The sequence below is a fragment of the Lates calcarifer genome, linkage group LG19 (assembly GCF_001640805.2).
Source record: "Lates calcarifer isolate ASB-BC8 linkage group LG19, TLL_Latcal_v3, whole genome shotgun sequence".
NCBI lineage: Eukaryota > Metazoa > Chordata > Actinopteri > Centropomidae > Lates > Lates calcarifer.
This window is the reverse complement of record NC_066851.1, coordinates 22,856,317-22,879,851: the sequence shown is the minus strand read 5'-3', so window position 1 is coordinate 22,879,851 and position 23,535 is coordinate 22,856,317. Positions and strand designations below refer to the sequence as shown.

General features: G+C 40.5%; 1 protein-coding gene and 1 long non-coding RNA gene across 2 annotated transcripts in view; both read right to left on the bottom strand.

The window, feature by feature from the left end:
- Window positions 1-12,180: 12,180 nt before the first annotated feature.
- Window positions 12,181-19,665, bottom strand: LOC127143582 (uncharacterized). Its single transcript, XR_007815142.1, has 3 exons — window positions 19,344-19,665; window positions 16,565-16,650; window positions 12,181-12,613 (listed from the first exon to the last, which is right to left on the bottom strand). It is a non-coding gene; the product is annotated as an uncharacterized LOC127143582 (long non-coding RNA).
- An 82-nt stretch (window positions 19,666-19,747) lies between these two features.
- LOC108891407 (protein jagged-2-like) overlaps window positions 19,748-23,535 on the bottom strand; it is a 48,230-nt gene continuing 44,442 nt past the window's right edge. The window contains 1 exon segment of the mRNA XM_018688536.2: window positions 19,748-23,473. Within this exon segment, the coding sequence (XP_018544052.1) occupies window positions 22,962-23,473 (512 nt within the window). The 3' untranslated portion in view covers window positions 19,748-22,961.

The following is a 23,535-nucleotide window of genomic DNA, read 5'->3' as shown; positions in this document are numbered from 1 at the left end:
GGACGGTTTTGAAACACGCTGAGGACACAAAGTTGCTCACTGTTATTTTTCTGGTAGCAGTCATGTAGGCGTGAGTGCGTCTGATTCATTTACCAACACCTCAGTTAAACAGCTCTGTAAATATGATTGGCAGATTTGGAGAGTCAGTGGAAATCAGCTCTGTCGTGTTGTTTCCAGGTAACAGATCCAAACAGAACCGACTAATCCGTTCTCTGGGAAGCGTGACGTGAGATGGGATTAGAGGTGATGCAGTGTCTTGGGTAGCCGTTTTGGTTTACTGTTTGGTGTGCAAAGGTCACAACACCAAGATAACACCATTGCCTGAAGCAATGCTGATTTACTACACACAGTTTCTAGCACTTTAATTGTGTGCAGACTTTTTTCTGTAAGAACCAAATTCAGAAAATCATCTTTTAAAAATGATAAATGTGTTTTTACTTAATGTTTGTCCTCTGGGTTTGATTTTGGCCATGCACATGCTTTTAGGCAGTTGACTAAATTCCCAACATTTGGTTGTCCTTGAATGCACCACTGGATGATAGAGTAACAATGACAAAAATATATCAAATGTGACGACGAGTGTTCACTTTAAATCTTACAGCACTCAGAGATATTACACACAATGTGTTTCTTTGCATTCACCTGAGGTGTGTGTAATGATCAGATGAGTTGTGTCTAGTCAGGGTGTGTGAGTCAGGTCAGATGTTCAATACGACAAGGTCTTCATGATTACTTTGTTCTGAGACACAGACATACACATGCATAGACAAAAAGAACAGCTGCTGCAGACCTCAAGCTCAGCCACTGTCTTAACAGCATGAATAATCAGGCATGGTATGTCTTCAACACACACGCACACACTTACTGTCTGTTCTTTGTGTGAGACTGGTATTCATATGAGTGTCTCAGCTTTGCATTTTTGAAATTCTCACACACACACATGGCCATGAAAATTCAAATAAAAACACTTGTAGAAAGAAAGACATACATACAATTTGAAGATAACTGTATGTGTTAGTTGGAGTTTGGTTCTGGTTGTGGATCAGTTATATTCATCCATTCATCATCCATTTTCTCTACCAGCTTATCCTGTGCAGGATCATGCAGGACCAGAGCTGACCCCTGAATTCAGACAAAAGCCACTTCTCAAATGCTTTTTGGGAAATATGCTTAGTAGCTTTCTTGCAGAGATTTCAATGACAAAACTGAAAGTACTCTCATAACTGTATGGAATGAAGCAGCAGCCAGAAGCTGGTAGTTTAGAATAAAGACTGAAAGGGGAGAACAGTTAGCCTCGCTGTATCCAGTGGTTACAAAATCTGCCTACCACTCTACAGCTCAATATTAACAGGTTACATCTTGTTTGTTTGTAGCAGACTATTTCATGGCTGGTTGCAGAGCAGAGACTCCAGGAAGTCACTGCTCCACACCAAGAAATAGTGTAACGTCACTAAATCAAGAGCACAACGGTGCCACTAATATTAGCCATAAGATGAGACCATCCAAGAGGAGGAAGAAACCAGAGTGTCCAGAATAAACCCACCCAGACATGGCTTCACTTAACAAGCACAACGTTACGCTACTTTAAATTCTTCCCAACATTTCTTGGAAAGAAATATTGCACTTTTTACTCAATATAATGAGTACCTTTACATTTGCTACTTAACATCTTGTTGTTGATACTTACACTTTTTCTTAAATAACATTAGAAACACTGTAAATCTGTTAAATCAGCTGTTGAGGTTCACTGCTGTAAAAAACGCAGGGGTAATGTGAGTGGAGCTGAACAATCAGCTCCGAGAGCTCAGAGGTCAAAGGTCAACACATTAAATGACGTAAAAAGGAAAAGACAGATGATGACACTCGATGCTAACGCTCGGCCTCCAGCTGTTACGGCAGTCGGCATCAGAGGAGGTATGCGGCCATCACGGCTTGTAATGTTTTCACTCCTCACCACATGGATCTGGTAGCTATTTCCTGTTTGACAGGATTCACACATGGAACAATAAAAGACGGTGAGTTTAAATCTGGATGTCATTGAGATCAGAGCTATCTTAGTTCTTGATAAGTTTGTACTTGAACCAAATCCAAGCTAAGATCTAAGTTCATTAAGAATCAGTCTTGATCACCCAGAGGATGAATCCTAATGTTTTGGGATATCCCACCAATTATTTTCTATATTTTCCTTATTGTCAACAAATGAAAAAAAAAAAAAAATCAACAGTATCCTACTAAAAAGTAGTGTGTGTGTGTGTGTGTGTATCCAAAGCCTGATTTTGACTCAGTCCCACACACTTATGTTAAAGACTACAGTGATCACACACCATGTTGGTTTTGTTTCTTTGATGGGGTTCATTGACAACAACAAAAATATAGAAGTCGGCTGAATGTTTGAGATTTTAAGATGCTATTGTCCAGAGCATTTCTGTACATACAGGGCAGGATTAAGAGTCTATTATCACACATAGAAGGTAACTGTGTTAGCTACTGGTGACTGTGAATCATGGACTATAATTCTCATCTGGAACATGCAGAGATTCAAGTTCTTTTTGTTTAAAAAGAACCATAAACAGACATTTGCTGAGCAAGGAGCAAAGCCTTCATCCACAATGTGCACAACAACCTCCCAAACCGCCGACATAAGAATCTCATCGGTTTCTGAGCATTATCATCATGAGAATTTGCCATTTGCCAACCAAATACTAACATTTTTGGAGCATTCGGTCATCTGCATCTTTGAAGTATTGACTGATGAATTCCTGAAAACAGATCAGGCTTTGAAATAAAAGCCTTCATTTTTCCTCATGAGTGGATCCAGCCTTCCTCTGTTGTGGACGTTTCTCTGGGAGGATGAGCAAACCGACCTGTCAGTGATCACGGCTGATGCAGCATGTGTGTGTGAATCAGAAGCAGGTGTGTGCGTTAGCCTGGTAAAAATACTGCAGAGCTTGTGTCCAGCTGTATCTGGAAGGTGACAGTGTGGAAACCTGAGCTGCAGCCGAACAATGTGCTCATATCAGATGGTGCTCAACAGGTTTTCTCGGTTGCCAGAGATGTGAGTGAAACTAGGCTAAGCAGCATTATAAAGGCGCTAATCACCCAGAGTATTGATGACAATCCTTCAGCCCAAGAACTGGAGGCAGCTGTTTATATTGGCCATGAAATTGAAGCCGTTTTTTCCTGACTCTGTTTATCATTATCAACAATGGTTTTAAAGCTATGTGATGGCGCTTTTTTTTTGTCTGTTCAATAAAATCAAAAAGACAAGTTGTGGAGAAAACAACACCTCCTAAACTGATTTTTGTGTGTGTGTGTGTTTTTAAGTCTGTCTGAGTCAAGGCGGTTTAACTTATCACCTCATTATTACTTTCAGGGACAGAAGACTTTAAGACTTAAAGTACATTTTACTCAAAAGTTCAACGTTTTACGGTCTAAACATGTGAAGACGTGAGATGAGTGGTTCTATATAACAAAGGTGCATCACTACATTAGGTATTTAAAAACAAGCGCATGACTGGACCTCCAGACCACAAACACCCCTGCAATTACAAAAATACAAGGGGCTGCGTTGGTGGGGGCGTGTTGTTTCAGGTTCCGCAGGGATGGTGAATACAATGAAGGAGGACAGTTTGCATAACAGATCCAGGAGTCTGAAAACTTATCAGATGCCAAAACACCACACAGCGGTTTCTAATACTATGAGGAAGGATTTATGCGCCCTGGAAAGTTATCATGGCGGCAATCAGTTTATCCTCTGCCACAACAATCACCATATAAACAGTAGAAATACAGCTTTCATGTTACACAGTAATCTACCAGGAATGCATGCTTGCACAAATCTGAATGGCTGTTAGCCTTTTCAGATGAGTATGGGTTGCATTTTGGCAAAAGTTGAACCTGGGCTCAGAGTTCCTGCGTTTTATTGTCGGAGCCCTCTGCACTGGGACCCCTGCTGCACTGGTGGTAAATGACAAATTTGTAAGTGTGTAGCGAGTTTCACTTAAACCAGTCAGCAGTAAATTTGTGATTTGCCCGATATGTGTCAAATTCCCAAGGAGGTCCAACAGTGCCAGAGCAGCTGTCATTACATAAGACATGCATGTATAACTCTGGTGTATCTTGATCATCATTAAACATCTGATTTCTACTCAACGGTTTAGTTTCACTTTTGAAAATCACAAAATTGGTGCTCACCAAGATGATTCGGTTACAATCACCACTGTAAATATTACTGCTGTGATTACCTGTAAGTTAATATCCAAGGTCCTGTTTTCAGAGAAGTGATTAAACTGTTGACTAAACAAGAATCTTTATGGCTGCAGAAATATTCAGCTCATAAATTAGACTTAACAAAGTGAAACCTGGGTACATTTGGCTTTGGAAACAGTGATAAAATGTTCAATGTTGAGGCCAAATTTCCCATCTGCATACCTCTGCAGTGAGTGTTTCCTTCTCATGTTGCGAGCCCTACACGTCGACCATGACATTAAAATAGGAGTTGTGTTTCACTGAGGTGAGAAGAGTGTCTAGCAGCTTGGAGACACAGGGGCAATAACCAGGACCTGTGAACTGTCTGTCCCTCTGTTTTTCAGCATGTCATGTATTCAGATCCATCTCCTGGCACTCTGGTGAACTTCCACTAGAAGCATCTGGGACTCTCTCTCTCCCTCTTTCTGTCAGACTTAGGTTAAAAGCAAAGTTGAGGCTTTGAAGCGTGGGCCAACACACCAACCTGCCTGCACTGGCCAGGCTGAGGTGTAGGATGGCTGCAGGGGGGTTGGGATCACAGAGGAAGTACAGAAATATTCTCTGATTTAAATACACCGCTGGGTTTTTTTCCTCTCTCTTTTTGCCCATGTTCTGCAACACAGACTCCTCAGCACAGTGAAAACTGTCATGCTCAGGTTCCATATGTTTCCATGTCGAAGCAGCGAGGTATGATGATTTATGTCACATGGATCCATTTACAGGGGGCATTAAAATTCCTCTGCAGTTAGAAGATGCATCAGAGTTATTTATGTGTAGAAGCAGCACTGAACCATGTCGAAACACAGATGTAAATACAGGGTGAGATCTGAATCTGAATGTTTCACCCACCAACACACAGAGAGGAACTTAACAAAAAGAGTTCTTTGATGCTGTGAAATCCACACCTCAGCATGAATGGCTTTACTTTTCATTGACATTGTACTTTGAGCGTTTAAGCCTGGGCACAAAGTGCCTAATAAACAATACAATAGTACAATAACTGGAATTTTAATAGTAACTGATACTAAAGAGGGTAGAACACACTGCAACACTGTTTTAACTTAAAATAACAGCTTCAAAATCACTGTGATGTTCAGTGACTTGTAACTTTGGTTCTTCAGGTTGGATCTCCCTCTGACTGAGTGACAGTCAGCAGCTTAAACTGCTAGAATCAGACCCAGAGAGTTCAGAGTGATGCTGTGTGATGAACTGTAGATCAGTTCAGCATACTTACTCATCTTGTTCATCTCTGATACTCAGCCAGGAGACTGACAGAAATATCAAGAATTATAAACAGAGTTTGGTCTGTTTGTTACAGAGACAGCACTTCCTGCTGCAGAAGGCAGGGATCATGGGTAATATACATTCTTGATCTTGAGCTTGATATGCTTTGTTTTCTGTACAAGAAAACCACTTAACTTTATCCATTGTTTGGTTGGGTCTGAGGCCCCAGGTGTGGCTAACGATGCCATCAGCCAATCAGAGGCTGCTGATGACTTTTGGAAAAGTCTAAAGAAGCCTAAAAAAGTGTCTGCGCTTCATTGATATACAGTGGCTCTAATCGGTCGTTAAAATAGGAAAAACATTTCTTTTCAATATGCTATTACAGTGTGTGCTGCAAATGCACTAAAAGGTAAGTCTTCAGGATGAAGTAACCCCCCTCCCTCTCTGAGCTGAGAGTGGTCGGGTGGTATCTGTGTCACAGAGCTGATGTCTATCTTGAGATCTGACCTGGAAACTCAAGGGTGAAGTGGCCCATTAACCTCCGTCCAGACTTCTGAAGGCCTCTTCACAGGAGCCACTTAGCATTGCTGCTGATGTCTCAGCTCAGCTGCCTCTGAAGAGCAGCGAGCCTCTCTTTTCAAGAGAAGTCATCCATCCCACTCTCCTTCCATCCATCCATCCAGGACTAGCTGTAGCGCAGAGGACATTAAGAGGTGTTAAGTTCAAAGGCTTTTTCTAAGTTGAGACATCAGCACAAAAGAGTCTTCGTCCACCTCCCAAAGTTCGCGGAGGTCTTTGGTTTCACTTGCAGGGTGGAAAAACACAGGTCGGTTCTTGTTGTTGGACATCAAAGCCGAGGCCGTGAGAGGAAAAGATTTATATGCTGGTCGTGTTCCCCTGTCAGGTTTATACACGGCTCTTCCTCTACTTTGACAGCTGCTGTGGCCAGAGTTATAGTTTATACAATAGTCTGGCAAACTACAGTAAAGGTGAGGATGACATGTCCGAGAATCCCAGACTAAAAACAACAAATCAAGTCAAACCACACCTTAACCATGTCGAGTTGGCACAAACAATCCAGTGAATCACTGATTATACAAGACTATGATGAAACAAACTTCTACCTTTTCTCTCTCACACTTAACCACAGCAGTGACACATTCATACCAAAGCTGAGTAAAATCAAAGTGTTTGTCAAATTGATCACCCATGACACCACATTCATACCTGCGGGTCTGTAAATCATTAGGCATGATTCAGCAAAGATTTGATCATAAGTTATGATTCATAAGAACGTATTCACTGCGCTGCACGGTCTCAAAGATTTCACTGCACAAAGTGAAGGTGCAAAGGTAAAGATTCACACTAATCGAATCTGAATTAAAAACTGATGTCAGTTATGATTAGTTATGTTTCTATAAGAACTGGCGAATGAAAACTTCAGAGTGAAAAACAAACTTGTTCCTATAATAGCAGCAGACAGCACACTACATGATTTTCGAGGTAATGCAGGTCATATTTTCCAAACACGGCCATCTAACTGTCATTCTGAGCTGCCAACGTGCACAGTTCAAAGCCTTGGAGTCCCAAAGGTTTTGCATCTTAACGGCCTTCTGCTTCTGTAATTTGATGCATTTCCTTTTCAAATGGAAAGTTGCAGCAGAGCAAAAGTTGGACCAGAGCAGAAGAGTAAAAGAGAGGCATTGAAATATAGCAAATGAAGCTGGTGAATAAAATAAGTTATTTCAAGTTACTGGGACACAATCAAGGTGTTTTCATAACTTCACCATGTTAACACTCACAGCCTTAGGAAATGTAGGATTTATATTGCATGGTAAGAAAAAAATATTATTCAGAAATTTTGGATGAATGTAATTTTTATGTCTGCCTTATATTCCATGACAATAATAATTAAAATAACAAAATGTAACTTTAACTTATGTTTGGGTTTCATTACATATCAACAGAGAGCTTTATGCTTCTTGAACTACTGCATAACTGAAGTTCATGTTTTGATCCAGAGCCAAACTAACATGTTTTGTCAGGTTGTACCTGATCATAGAAGCTTGTTGCAGCATGTTTTTCAATCAGGTTTTGGCTTCAGGTTTGCCACAGATACACAAGGCCTACTGGTTTCAAACCTAAACCAGTTTCAGTCCTGGTTCAGTCCCAAAAGTCGCTAGCAGCTTTACATCTGCGCCTGCTGTTTCTGAATAAAATGCTCGGCTCTCGCAGGTCAGTATGGTGGCCACATGGGACAGCAGGGTATATGCATATGCAACCTGTGACAATTTGAGACTATAAATGTGGTGGAATTCAAACAGAGAGAACTCAACCTAATCGATTTCAAAGCTTTTGTTGACCTTAGTGTCTTGAGTACATCCTGAGCCTACACTGGACAATTTGTAGTACTACACTGTAAGTACCGGTGTAGTACAGTTTGTACTTGTGAGCTGGCAGATCTGTTTTCATGTTTGTGGCGTGTCACAGATGGATACCAGAGGGATACAGATGGCATCTCACATGTTAAACATCAGAAACCTCATGTTTATCATAACTCTGAGTGTTTGTGTATCTGTTGTATGTGTGCAGAAAAGTCACATCATGCATGAATATGGATTTGGACCTCGTTACGCCGCTCCGAGGCTTTAATCCAACAGGATCAGGGAACAAATCTAAATCTAAAAACATGTGCTGGTGATCAGACAAGGTCTCTCAAGATGCATTTGTCTGTTGTGTAACTATGTCCTGCCTGTGGATGAATCTACAATACCTATATCTGCATTTCATATTCAGTCAGGCAGTCTAAATTTAGAACAAGTGTTGCCCTGCTGTTGGGTCTGTCTTTGCAGAGGCAAGATTTCTGTAGCAGTTTTGTGCTGATAACCATAAATCTGCAAAATTTAGCTCTTTCCATGTAAAAAGCTCCATTAGCCCCAAGCCCCTTAAACTTCCTCCACCTAAAGAACTATTAATCCTTCAATTCAAGCAGAAACATGCTAAAAAATCTAAATTGTAGTTAGTGTTCTCATCTGACAGCAGCCATAAGGTAACTTTTCTGTCTAGCATAGCCTCTTTCATTTCTCTCTGTGCACTGAAACAGGCAGATCTCAACATGTTTGATTTAAAATGCCAATTCAGCTCCTCTAAAATCCTGAGGGTAGTGGAGGGAGGTTTCTAGTGATTAGCCCAGTCTAAAAAAATAATGTGTGTGAGTGTGGTTTATCATTCCATCAGCCTTTAATCATATCATACTATCACACTGTAACTACTGCCTGTGGTGTAGCCTTGATGGACAAGTAGCACAAAGTGGCATGAGTGAAATGTGGCCAAGGAGGCGAGGGCAGAGACATACAGTCCAAAACAATGCTTCCCTTCACTGAGGATGGGGTGTAATGAGAGAAAGGAGGAAGATTTAACACAGAGGGGTTGGCTGGCACAAACCATATCTGAGATGGAAGGTTGGAGTCTGATGAAAGAGTGAGCAAGGCAAGAAAGAGCATGGAGACTAGGAGAGAGTGAAAGTGTTAGACACATCATAGAAGACTGGTGCTGTGTCAGTGAAATGTGCCTAAAGAAGCAGTAAAAGACAAAAAAGTATGTTGTGTCAGTTCAGGGAGGTTTGGAACATGATGAATATCAGGGAAGAAAAAGCACCTGCATAAGCTGTATTCAAGACCATTAGGAGTGTCTCCCTACGGCAAAACTAATCCCATACACCGCCCAGTGCACCACACTGCCAACAGATCAGAGTGTACTAATTTTAACTGACTGACTAATGATGGGCTGATTTTGTCCTTTCATTAAATGTTGGACAGAGGGACAGGTTATATGGGCGAAATCATTTTCATAATTAAGATATTGTCAGATATTGTATGTGAATGTACAGAAAACCTACAAAATGTTCAAACTCACTAACAACCTAACTGATGATGATTTACACACATGATAATTTACATCTCTTTCTTGTGTTTTCTGTTTGTCATTTTGCATTTAGTGTTTTTTTGTAGCTGTTTTATGCCTCTTTGTGGTCATTGTGCGTCTCTTTGTAATTGTTTTGAATCTGTTTGTGGTCAGTTTGTGTCTCTTTCTAGCATTTTCTGATATTTGTAGACTTTTGAAACTCTTTGTAGTGGTTTTATCTGTAGTTGTTTTTTACGCCTTTTTGTAGTCATTGTGTGCAGTCTTTTGCATCTCTGTGTAGTTGTTTTGCATCTTTTTGTAGTCAATTGTGTCTCTGTGGTCTTTGCTGTTTATTTGTCATCATTCTGAATCTCTTTATATCTTCGTGATATGATTCTGTTCTAAGTCATTGATGCTGAGTTATCGTCTCGTCTAACTTGGACATCCTACATACACATCTATGTAAACACTGAGGGTTGATTCTTTTCATTTCAGACTGGCACATTTGCACTGTGTGTTTTTAGTGTGAGTGAAGGATTCTGGGATGGTGGTTACTTCAGCCTCAGGCCAGGTGTATCAGACGGTTCATCAAGTGGAGTGACAGGCGCTGGAGCACCAACAACTTAAAGGCACCAACAACAAAAAGATGCTGACTCATGTTGAAAGGTCGCGTGTTGCAGCTTTAAATAAAGTATCAGAAGACAGACGCCACGTAATGATGACAAAGTCAAAGATGCAAAGAGACTAAAACAGCAGAAACTCGTGGAGCCACAGTATGAGTTCGGGGGGGTGGTGGGGGGGGTGGTGGAGGGGGATTCAGGGCAGATTTGGATGCAGGGTTCAGTATCCTGAAAGGGAGCCACGCTGCACTCACAGTTGACGTGCTCACCCATAATGAGAGCTGATTTGGGACTTAATCGTGCATTAAGCCTTATTGTTGCACCTCCGGCCAACTGATGACACAGTGGTCCATCCATCGCGCTGTCTCAACCCAAACGCCCCGGGGCTCGACCTCACAGCGTGCAAATGACATGACGTAAGGTCCGGCTCGCCCGGTGTCATGTCTGTGTGTGTGTGTGTGTGTGTGTGTGTGTTACTGAAAGTGAGAGTGACTGTGTGTGTGTGTGAGTTGTATAGGCTACAAGAGAGGGTAGTGAAAGGTCAAAGTCTGTCTCCATGCTGTATTTATAAAGCAGTCAAATATGCATAATATTACAGATATATTTCTTTTCATTAGAATCCTTATAAGAATATAGTGTATATTTTCTTTAATTTATATTATTCAAAGAAGTGTTTTATACTGTAAATATAGTGGACATACATTGTACTTACATTTAGTTTAAAAATTTCTAGTTGTTTCTAAATGTATTTAATGTTTTAGGAAGTTCTATTTAAATAACAGCATTAACTTAAAATATATCAACACAATTATTAAACATGTATGTTCATGTATGTATGTATGTTCATTAAATATGTATGTAATGTAATTTCCCCGAGGGAGTCATCCTAAAGGGATCAATAAAGTCTGTCTAAGTCTAAGTCTTCCACATTTTTATATTTGTATATTTTTGTACTTTAAATACACTAATATCTAAACAAGTTTCATGTATTTTGAATTTTGGAATTAGCAGTGTTTGCGTGTATTTTGATGCATTTTCTACACACAGATGACTCACATGCATAATTTATACAAATTTTAGTTGCAGAAATATTCACATTTTTATTTCAATTGAAAATGATTACATTTTGATTAAAACAGTTATGTCTGAATAATAGTATTTACTGAAGATACATATACTGCATACATGTATGTATTTAAAATAATAATTAGACTTATCTAAAATAAAAATATTAATATTACAAGAAATTATGTAACTGTTTTAATTATTTCAAATAAATCTATCATAAATAACAGTATAGACTCAAAATATATTCTTCAATAATGTGCACATTTGTATATTTTTATACACAGCTACTTTTAAATATACTACATATATACTGTATATTTTAATATTTGTTATTACTTCAATGTGTTTTCTTTATATTCTAAATATTGTGACATACATACATGCACCTATGTTTTACTAAATCTTAGGTGAAAAAATATTTTGCAATGCATTTCACTTGAATTAATAATGTCAGTTTATTATATATATATGTGCATTTATACTCTAATTGTACTAGTTGTAAAAAATATTTCACTTTTGCTTTCATTTCTGTTTCAAATAGTTTTATCTAAATTCTTGTATTTCTTTATAATTTGCTGCCGATATTGAAATCTGTATCTGAGTTTTATGACCTTCAACTGCAGCTGAACTTTTCCTTTCACCTTCAGGCTGTTTCAGTTTGTTACCAACTCACGTCACTTGACAAATTAACACAGTGCAGCACGCCCATCTATGTAAGCATATCAAGATAATGTGCTTTACAGTAACACAATAAGATCCACTTTGCCCTCCCTGTGAAAGCATCTCCTCAGCTTTCATTTTGTGTGTGTGCATATGAAACAGATCCAGTCCATTTGTCATGATGAATAGGTGGGTGATATTGGGAGTTACGGCGTTCCTCTCTGAGTCGAGGCTTGTCTATAAAATGCGTAGCCTTGGGTGGTAGGCATGTAAGCCAGGCGTGTCGCATCAAACTCTTCAGATTTCAAAAGGCATTGAGATGAGTCCATCTGTTCCACTATATCCTGACTGAACACCTTGTGCGTTTTAATTTATTAGTTTTTCTCTGCTGTTCTGAGCCTACTGTTTCAATGTTTTGTTAAAAAACAGAATCATTTAATCAAGTAAAGAGCAGTGGTGTATTGAGACACTTGGATTAACTAAATTACTTACTCATTTTCCATTTAGTATTTCCGTTCTATGCTACTTAATACGTACACATTTCTGAGGGAGATTCAGTACTTTTTTAGGTCGAGTCCAGAGTTACTTTGGTTATTGAGATTTTATGATCAGTTTGTAAAATACTGAGCAAACGTTATAGATGAAACTCCTAACAGTATGTAGGGTTAAGCACAAGGTTCATTTTTGATATCAGAAAGAGCAGGTTTCAAAACAGTAACAACTCAAGGTCCACTTACTACTTTTGTGCTTTCAGCTTCATCGCGCAGTCTTCATCAGTGGATGGAGTTTGCTCAGTTGTCATGGAGATGGATTTGTTGACATAATGGCTCAGTAGCTGCTTTGATTTCCTCAGTGGCTCTTTAGGACTTCTCGTCCATGTTGACTAAAACCTAAGCATGAAATAAAAAAGACAGAATTCTATCAGTGGTGGAAAGAATTGAAGTACATTCAAATAATTACTGTGCTTAAATAAACTATTTTTAAGGACTTGTTCAGTGAGTATTTCTATTTTATGCTTCTTTATACTGCACTACATTTATTTGACTGTTGCCTAGTTACAGATTTTCACACAAAAAATATAATCTGATAAAATCTGAAGGACTGTTGATCTGTTGGATGAAATGTCCAACACTACACATACAGTGCTTAAAACTTGCTCCAGCTCAACTTTCATGTTAAGGCTTCTACGCTGTGTAAAATTCTGAAATAAGGATTTTTCTTTTCCGTTTTTAAATTGTGCTATTGCTTCTTTTGCTATAAAACAGTCAGATGCCTGTATTATTATAAATACTGAGGCAGGTTTGGCTTGCTGTAGATCTTTCCTGCTGTTCATACTGGCCATTCAGAGATCCCTTTCTAATGCAGCTCCAATGTCAGTGATAGGGGACAAAACCTGCAGTCGTGAATCTGAATCAGTTTATCCGAGGCCAATGAGACTTTGTGACATTCATGCTGAAGTGCATTTTGAACAGTGAGCCGACTGCTTAGCTTTGGAAAAAAGTGTGACTATGGGCACCTGATTATTTACTTAGGACAGACTTGAAAAAATATGAACCTATCCTTTAACTAAAGAATCCAAATATCTTTTCCAACACTGTAAAGAACAAACTCTCGTGCCAGCATGCAGCCAAAATGAACAAGACGCCCAAGAGCAAACTAATCATTAATCAATTAAAATCAGCTCCATGTCAAGCAGCTGACAGTGAAAATAATACTTACACATACTGTATATATAGCACTGAAAAGTTACTTTAGAAGTATACGTTGTTGGCAATAAAATCTGCAAGCACAAGTTAGAGTTTGAGGTGTTTTCCATACAGTGGAGGTATTGCAGCGTTTACTTGAAGGTCTGAATACTTCTAACACAACTGTCATACTGTGAAGCAGATGTTGCCACGAACAGGGACTCCGACTCTCCTCTGCATACATATCTGTACAGTATGGATGACCTTATTGGGAAATGGATGCGGGCGTGACTTCAAAGTATGTGTTGGCCTAGTCTTTGCTCTCTGAATACAAACCCACAGGACATAGGCATTAATGTCAGCTATTCTGATGAGGGGCCCAACCCACTTCTTACCCTCCTAAATCATTGATTTTTCTCTCCTCTCTCTGCACACACACACATATACAAAACTTTCACCCCTCTCCAGAAGTGCTCATTGTTTTGAGTCCTCCTCCACACTTTGATGTGAAGGGGTCAAGCGGAGGCTCCCTCCTCGTCCCCGGGGAGAGGCGAAGAGCAGAATATTCAGTGTGTCAGGAACATCTGGGAGAGTGCGCTAAGCAGGGCTTACTTGGCAGGCGGTTGGTATTGGCATAGACAACCTTCCTACCGGGGGCCTTTCATCTCCGTTTGAACATGTGGACTCGGCCCTAACCCTGGGAGGAGTCGGAGGGCTCACCGCCAGCAGAGAGGCCGAGGCGTGGTTGCTCCAAGGAGGAATCCGGCTCTCCTGCTGTACTCAGGAGCTCCACCGAGCATTCCTGCTTCCCTCCCTGTCTCCTTATCCATGTGCAAGCTTCCCTCGCCTCCTCCTAACATGCTGTCGAATCCTGAGCTTGTATCTGCCTCGAACACATCCGACGGGTACATTAGGGTTCAACTGATATGGGGTATTAAAAGCCCAGAAGCTGATGTTAATCCCAACATTTTACTCCTGTCAGAGTCACAATTCATCTTGCAACTTCAAACTCCAGTCATACCAAAACAGACTGAATTCTTTTAGGGTTAGCAGCTCCTTAAGGCGGAGTGACTCACCATGACTTCCTCTAAATCATTATTATTATTAGATGTGATATGAGCTGTGTGGAGCCCAGCAGGTATCAGGTGTAAACTGTCTGATACTACATGTGTGAGCAAAGCAGTAATCTAAAACCTTATGTGCACACATAAACAGGACTGAAATAATCAGTTATGGTATAAATTGTCATTTCTCAGACTGCACTAATCCAAAGCGGTTAATTAAGATTGTCCAGTGTTTACTTGGCATTGCACTGCAGCAGAGGCTGCAGCTAGCAGCCAAAATGTTAACAGGAAGGAGTTGAAACATGTTATGAAGTGGTACTAAAATTATCTGAGAAAATGTTAAGTGTGGGAAAAGAGGAATAATTGAGATGTCAATATTAATGAGTGAATAGTTTCAGTAATGTCTGAGCACTAGTAAAATGTAGCTGCTAATCTACTAACTGACCAGACAAGCTACAACATGTAACTTCAGTTCCTTCTGTTACAGGATCTTAAAGCTCATGCAAGGGAGCAAATAAAGCACAAATTAAGGTTCAGAACTACTTCTCAATGCACTGGAAAATTGTCCAGACACTAGCCAGGGCTTGCAAGGGAATTGTGGATACTGTACATACTTGACTGTAATTTCTGCACAGTTTTCAGCACTTCAGTGATGTAAATAATGTGCTGTGAAATGGGGTCGTATTTATGAGTGAGGGTAAAATGGAGCATGGCAGGAGGCCCTGTGGTAGACCCAGAACATGCTGGAGAGACCACGTATCTCATCTGGCCTGGGAACACCTCAGGGTCCCCAGGAGAAACTGGGAAGCATTGCTCAGGAGAGGGACACCTGGACTACCTTGCTTTACCTGCTGCCACCGTGACCCAACTCAGAATTAGTGGTAGAAAACAGATGGAGGGATGGATGATAAGAAATACAGATATGTTTTTCATCCTTGTTGGATATTATTCCCCCATAACAAACAAAGTGGATCAGAAAAGACAAATTACATTACACTGTGCTCAACTGGCAGCAAAGCGACTTAGAATAAGTGCATTCAAACCTCATAAGAACTAGATTTCATCCAAAATTGGGAGTGTATTCTTTTAAAAGTAATAACTAAAATCATATCCAGTGCTACACTGCAAGTTTTTGGAGTTTCTTAAGGAAATAAATACTAAAATACCACAAATGCCTTTTCAGGTGGGAAGCAGCAATGAAATGCCATGATGTGTCAGAGCTACTGGCATTCAGTCAGTTATGTAATCCTGTCGAGTCCTTAAAAAATCTCTCTTTAATATTGTGATGGAAACATTGCTAATAGCAGAGAGATAAGTGCTTATTAAAGTCATACTGTAACACAAGCAGCCTGTGAGTTTATTATTAGGTGATGTGGTCTGAGCAGCTTTTGGACGTGAGCTGGATACTGACACACAGACTCACAGGGACCTGGTCCAACAGCAGCGGTTGTGGCAGTATTTCATCATCACTGTGAGTGTGTGAGACTGAAGCACGCCGCTGGTGATCTGGTGAAAACAGGTGTGTGAGGTTTGAGTGAGGACTGAGGTTTGAGTGTGTGTGGAGACAGGGTGTGTGTGAGAAGCAGGAGGAGGCTGGGGAGAGTCACTGAGCCTGTCGGCTTCATTATATCTGGGTCATTGTGTTTAAAAGCTGAGTGGCGCCAGAGCAGCAGGTCAGGGAATACCTTGGATTTGACTGTGATACTCCAACAAGGCTGGATAATGTTCACTCTGCCTCACCCACTCCACACATTTCAACATGATTCCTTAGGTCCAGTTGTGGTCAGATTTATCTTGTTAACATCTAACCATAACTAAGATTTTAGTGAAACTAAGATCACAAGTAGATTCTGCATTTTGAGATTAACTATTCCTCCCTTACATGCATTTAATGAAATCACCTTACAGTGAAAAGCCTGCTCACCAAGGTGAACCAGCTTTGGGATACAGGTCTATAAACTATGACCATAAATAGCAACATTTCTTCAGATTTTATGGCAGGAACCAGAATGTTGACCTTTGTTACTTGGAGTGGAACCACTGTGATTAGGTCTCTACACTCCTCTTTCCTCTGGTGAACCAGCTGACTTACCAGAATCACAGTTGATCCACCATCACTGAATGCCTGGTGATTGCCGTATGGCAGCCATCCATCCCCTCAGCAGATGAACTGTCTGTCTGGACGCAGAAGAGGTGAGACACTGAGTTAAACATCAAGCAAAGCCTTCATGACATCACTGTGGAGACTGCTTTGTGTTGGTCGTTTAAATGATCCAGGAGGACAAGCATCAAATGGAGTGTGAAACCATGTTGTTCTCTCCTTTATCTGTTAGTGTCATCCATGCATGTAGTTGGATTTAGGATGGATGGGTGAGCCATCCAGGCGACAAGAAACTTAATTGGACAGATCCTAATGCTTAACATTTGTCTCTCTTGTTACTCTCTCTCATTCACTGGTCCTTTCTAAGTAGAACTGTAACAACATCAAATCACAGGTACATGTAGATGCTGCTTTGACTTATTTAATGCATCTTTTGGATGAAATTGGTGGATTTAACTATGTCGAGCAAGATTACAAGTAATTCTGACTCACTGTATCTCAGCAGTCAATCGTTGCCAACAAAATAATGACGACATTGGGTGAAAGCAGTGAGAGAAATGTAGTAACTAGACCTGGACTTACCATAAGACTTTTATGGTCAGAAAGCAAGAATGAAAATGTTCAAGTTTAGTCAACAACACTGACACTTAGGTGGTGTCAAGTAACCACTCATTCTCTAAAACAAAAAGTGCTGCTTGAAAACTTGCATTACTTACATTCCTCACAGAGGATCAGGGAACTTCAAAGATTTGACCACAACAAATCATTTATCTGAGGGAACAAAACCTGCAGTCTATTCTAACTGTGATGTCTACTGGAGGGCTCATGTATGTCCCACGCTTGTTTTAAAATATTGCTAAATAAACCAGTTCCAATAGTATTTTCATGCCTGCTGCCATTTTGTTCATTGGGAAAGAGTTCTGTTCATTGGCTGACTGATGCCATGTGGCCAAAGGATAACCAATAAATGACCACCTAGGAGTGAGTGACAACTACGACAGCCAATGAATGACATGGCAAACACGAGCCAAATGCTGCCTTCACATGTATCTCATGAGGTTGTGTTTTTGGGCAACTTTTCAAAGTTTTAGTTAGAAACTGTTGGTAAAGGACAGACAACACAACAATATGTTCTTCCCAAGATGCCAAAGATGGATAATTATTTGAATATCGTTATCATATGTAGGAATTTATTTAAAAAAAAAAAAAAGGAACACAAATACTATATTAGTGGGTTATTCAGATAGGCTCTTCAAAGGAACCTTGTAAACAAGATATCAACTGCAGCACCAGAAGGCCACTATTTGTGACCAGTGAATTTCACAGTAAGTTACACAAGTTATTTTCATTGTTTTGACAGTATTAGCTCCACCTGCACACTGCTGCTGCTTTACCTCTAACCAGGAGAAGGTTCTGTTTGTGCAGTTCTATTTCAAGGATCAGAATTTTCTGAAGACCATAAACCGTTTGTCTGGTATTCTGACACAAATGCCAGTTTAGGGAAATGGTTCATTCAGTAGCTGCTGGAGTTCACTCAGATGTCATAAAGTTGCAGATCCCCCAACATGGACAATTAGTCCTTAAAGCACTCGTAAAACATGGATGTTTGAAAACTCAAAATTCAGTGACAACTAGACTCCATCTGCTGATGAAGTCCACATGATCCAATCATAAACCCCTGAACAGCCACTAAATGTACCTTGTGGTGTTATTGTTTTGTAAACTTAGGTAAACAAAGGTCAAGCATGATCTTTACAGCTCAAATCCTGAAATCCATAAACAAGTAACCTGTTTACTGTGGAACCAATAGTCTTCACTCCTGTACGATCCTAAAGCCACCACTGTCCTTCCTCCTCTTACTACACCATCATCTCTCCTTCTCCTTCATTGTACTTCTCTCCAACTAGGTCAGCAAGCGTGCCCTGTACATACATGTGACCTGAGCGCCGCGCCATCCAGGATTCCAGACACGTTTCCCATTCTTCCCAAAACAACTGCCGGGTTAATGAACCACACAGCACGGCACATAACGTCCCACCAAGCATTATGGATATCCAACACAGCTGCTGGGAGGCTTTCATGCAGAGCGGGCTAATGTTAATCATTTCCCACACTGTCATTAAAGGGACAGATGGAGGCACGCGAAGGGCTCACTTCATTGGCCTGGCGCTAATGAAGCGGGAGGAAGAGAGACGGCTGATTGGCTACTTGAGAACCTTAAAACAGAATTTTCTAATTTTTAAAAACCAAGCTAAAAACAACAACAGGATTTAAGACTAGAAAAAGGCTGGAAATCTCTTGAATAAAACTTTACACAAAAACAGATTTAAGTAACTAATTAACCTGGAACATACTCCTAGAACACTTCAATTTAGTTTTAATGAAGCTGCTGACCTTATACCAAGCTTCCTACAGACAAAATGGCGTTGCTGTTCCAATCATAATTAGCAACTATAACAAAGTACAGCAGGTCTGTCACGTTTGAATGTGTCCACTGGTCAAACTGGTGTTCACAGAGGAGTCTTTATATCATCTTTTCAAAACCAGAAATACAAGGGAAGAGTGTGTTCTTGTTTTTCTGCTTCAACACAAACTGCTATGTTAGCATGTCCCACTACTTAGCTTACTGCCTACAGTGGTAACCTGACGTTAGCGATACTTAGAAGGTCAAGAACTAGCATACTGTTGGCTAAGTATCACGACGTGGGTCACAGGTCGTATTTGAATAAAGAGTGTTCATGGCTGACACACAAAGCGGAATAACACTCACCCATGATGCCGCTGTATCAGACTGCAGGCTGGCGTTAGCTCCCTGGTCCCAGTTTTCAGCAAACTCATGGCGTTGATAGCTAGCTAGCTAGCTAGCTACAAGGCATTTCAGCTGGTAAAATTGACGGTTGCAAACTAAAAAAGAGAAGCTGCTTTTCCCTACTTCTGTCTGAAATCATGAATTCATTGTTTCAATATTATCTCATATTTAAAGCGAATAACCTGCAAACGTTAACACTGTAAATATGTAACTTTCTAGAGCGGGGAGGGTGAACGGACTTAACGACGGTATCTAAGGAGGGCGGGGCTTAGTGAAGGGGTCAGTCACGAGGACAATGGCAACAGCCAATAAGAGACCTTTATCCCAAATATCGTAACATGGAAAAAAGACAAAACAAAATTAACTTTGGTATAAAATACTTTAATAAATAATAGGATTGTTCTAAGAACAAACAAAAAAATTCCACTAACAAACCAAGACTTTTACCAAATTTTGTACAAAATAATTACAATGTTCTGCACATTCAGCCCCAGTCTCTGAGGCTAACACAATGTAAAATTTACTGACAGAATATGAATTTGGATTTTCCATGATTTGCATCAGCATCATTAACAAAAACATAAAATATTGAAAACATAATGTTCATCCACAGATAGTGACAATATTTGATTTATTTTTTCACTACTGCTGTGGAGGTAATGCTAAACGTTTCTCTCTTCCTGTGTGTTCTTAGTGCAGAAACAGACTCTTTACAAACACTGGACAACAACCACAACAGTCAGCAACATCAACAACAATACAACTTGTTCCCTTCATTAGACCAGGATAGATACACAAGGAGAGGCAGGGCTAAAACAGGGATAAAAAAATAGGATACAAACTCATCCACTGCAAGTAGATTCCCATTTACACCACACACCCTTTGTCTACAATGGGGATTCTGTGTCTTGCTAAAGGGCACTTCAGCAAGGGTGGCTGACTGCCATCATGAAAGTGCCTCTGCAGCACAAGAAGGGTTTTCATGCTCACTAAACACCCTGCTGCCCTGTGTGGCATCTCTGCTGTCAACAGATTGTAAAATGATGGATTTATAACTGAAGTACAAGGAGGCTAAGGAGAAACTGGTAGCAGTGCTTTTAAGTTGCTTGGACCCTGTGACCCGTAAGTGTGTACTGGAAATAGCAATCAGAGGCATCAGTGCTGGTTCAGACCCTGCACCACAGCACAAGGCAAATGTCCTTTGTGCCATTTGGAGTCCCTAATTAGGAGCCCAAACCTGGCATTTTTACCCCACTGGACTTTCTAACTAAACTGAAATTAAAGGAATAAAACAATGTTGTGCAATAACATTAAAATGCACCATAGTTATATCCCGCCATTTGTGTGTGTGCTTGAGTGTGTCAGCCACATATAAAAATTCCTGAAATGAAATCTGTTGTCACCTAAGCATGTACAGTATACCACCTTTCTCCTTAACGCTCCACAATGCTTCACCTGTGCTTGCTTTGCATTAGGATCTAACATGTTGATGGTGTAACTGTAAGAAGCATCAGTATATGACTGTATAAAAAGTACGAGGGAGTGAATGAGGGAGTGCTGTCGGACACAGCTGAAGTCATTTTCAGGGATGTTATTAAGCAAAAATTGAAGACAGAAAAATGGATCTGGAACCAGTGGCACAATTTCAAAAGGGAAAAAATGAGCACTGATTGATGAGAAGAGATCAGTGGGACACGAACAGTTCAGGCATGTGCTAAAATATACAACTACTGGCTCACTTCTCTGGACTTTTGGGATGAAGACTTTGACTTGCTGCCTCCTCCTTTTACAAATATCTTGCACAAAAGGAAACCACAATCGTCCCAGCTGGAGGCCCTGCTGCCAGGTCGCCCAGTGACACCAGCCTGTGTACTGATACTCTGCTGCTTTTGAACAGGATGCTAACAGGGTGTTTTTAATATTTACATACATACATACATACAGCCTGTGGGATGTGTAAGACAAACAACAAAAGCAGAAAAGATCTACAGTAACTGTCAGCAGACTGAGCTAAAACATAATTTAGAACCTGTTGAAATCAGTGACATTAGATTGTATTTTGGAGGGTTGGCCCACGTGATCTGACTTTGTGGACATAGAAGGGCTTTTAAAATCATCTGAACTCTACCTAGATACCTAAAATTCAAACAGCGGTTACAGAAAGGTGAATCTTGCAGGTGGGTGGCACTCAGAATCTGTTTCTACGTGGATCAAAAGTCCCTTAAACACATAGAATTTCACTCAGTCAGTCTCTAATGAAATGAATGGGACTGTTGGAAAGAAGTTTCCTGTAGTCGTAGTACTGACAACTGAGCTGCATGAGACCTGACTCACTGCGGCTCATGTCCTGACGTCCTCTCACAATGATTGGCAGACCTAACAAACAGCTCTCCAGACTCGGTGTTTGTCTTCTTAACAGCTGTAACAAATAATCACAACACATCAAGACAAACAATCGTCATCTGTTTTCTTTTTAAACCAATGCTCATGACTCAGTGAGACCCTGGACACAGTCCGAAAATCTGTATAAAACCTGTCATAGTGTCAATAGACACTAATAAACGGAATGACATCATTAAAAAAAAAAAACAACCACAAAACAATCTTATTCTTTAGAATAACTATGATACAAAGCATCACTTAAGTTACTAAACTCAAATATACACAGCCATTTGTTCATATTTACATATATACATCACAAAGAAAATAACCTTTACTGTGGTATGAAGAGTTGTTACTAGGACATCTTTCCCTTTATATGTATTTAAAATCTGCATAAAGTCTATAGGAGGAGAGAGAGGAGAAAATAAGGGCTGAAGGCACTTTTCTACCAAAGCAAATACTGAAAATCATCATGTAGACTCGCAGGAAGTAGTGACAATTATTTTGAAAGGGTATACTGTATGTAAGAACCTTTAAGCCTTAACACAAAATGGAAAAAGATGTTATGAATGTAAACAAAAAACTTCTCATGCCAGGTATCATACAGCTGATTCTCTGTGCCAGCGTCCAAAGATCTCAAATGTGTAGAAAATCTTTTTTTTTTTTTTTAGTATTTTTTTAAATAAAAAAGACACGATATCAAGACAGTGTAGAAAAGGCCCGCAGGTTTGGGCTAAGGCAGACAGGAACCTAATGCACCAAACAGTAGAAACGACATTAACAGCTGCCAGCCAATGTCGTCCAGTTGAATCTCCACGGTTCAAAAGACAGAATTAGTCGTCATGAAGCAAAACAGAAACAGTCTGTAAACAGAAAAATAAAAAAGATCAGGAACAGTGAAAAGAAAATTCTTCTTGATTCCAACAGAGTGACGATTAAACTGAAATCCAGAAATCCAGAAGCTGTGATGTTTTTTTTTTTTGGTTGTTTTTCTTTTATTTTTTTTGTTGGTTTTTGGTAAAATAAGCCTCCGTGCTGCAGACGGCCAAGTTAAATAAGATGTAACAAACAAAAATAAAAAATTAAAGCATCTGTAATCTTCACTTTTGGTGCTTTTAAGAGTTGAAAAGTCAGTGACGTTGAAGACATCGCAGTTTTTCTCTCTGATTCAGGAAGGTCCCTCCTCCTCTGACGTGTTCACACATAATGGTCTTTAATGTCCTCGCTGAGCTTGGCGGCGTTCAGGTTTTTACACCGGTTGTCCTTGGGGCTGTACGCTGTCCGGTGTGGTGCCTTCACTGGGCCGCTGCGCATCGTGCAGACGACCCCTCCCTTTCCCATCATCCCCCTGTCCTGTGCCCCTGCTATGGAGCACTTCTGAGGTGGACACTTGTCCCCCATGCCCAGTGCCCTCTCCTCATCCTCCTCCTGCTCCCCCTCCTGCTCCCCTTCCTCCTCGCCCTCGGCCCCATCACACGTCCTGTCGGAGGGACCCATCAGTTTCTTGCATTCGTACTGAATGTCTTTGTCGCGGTTGTCCTTGAGGGCGTTGCTCCGCAGTGGCTCCAGCTTGTTGTTGACCGTCCTGTCCTGGGATCGGGCCGCTCTCTCGCGCTCTTTCTTCCTCTTGCGGGTCCACCAAACGCAAACAACGATGCAGAAGATCCACAGGACGCTGAAGACGACGCACAGCACCGGGACCAGGTACCCTGAGGGAGAAAGTCAGGGGAGATGTTAGGAGATCATGCTGTCACTACATCAAGCTACTGTG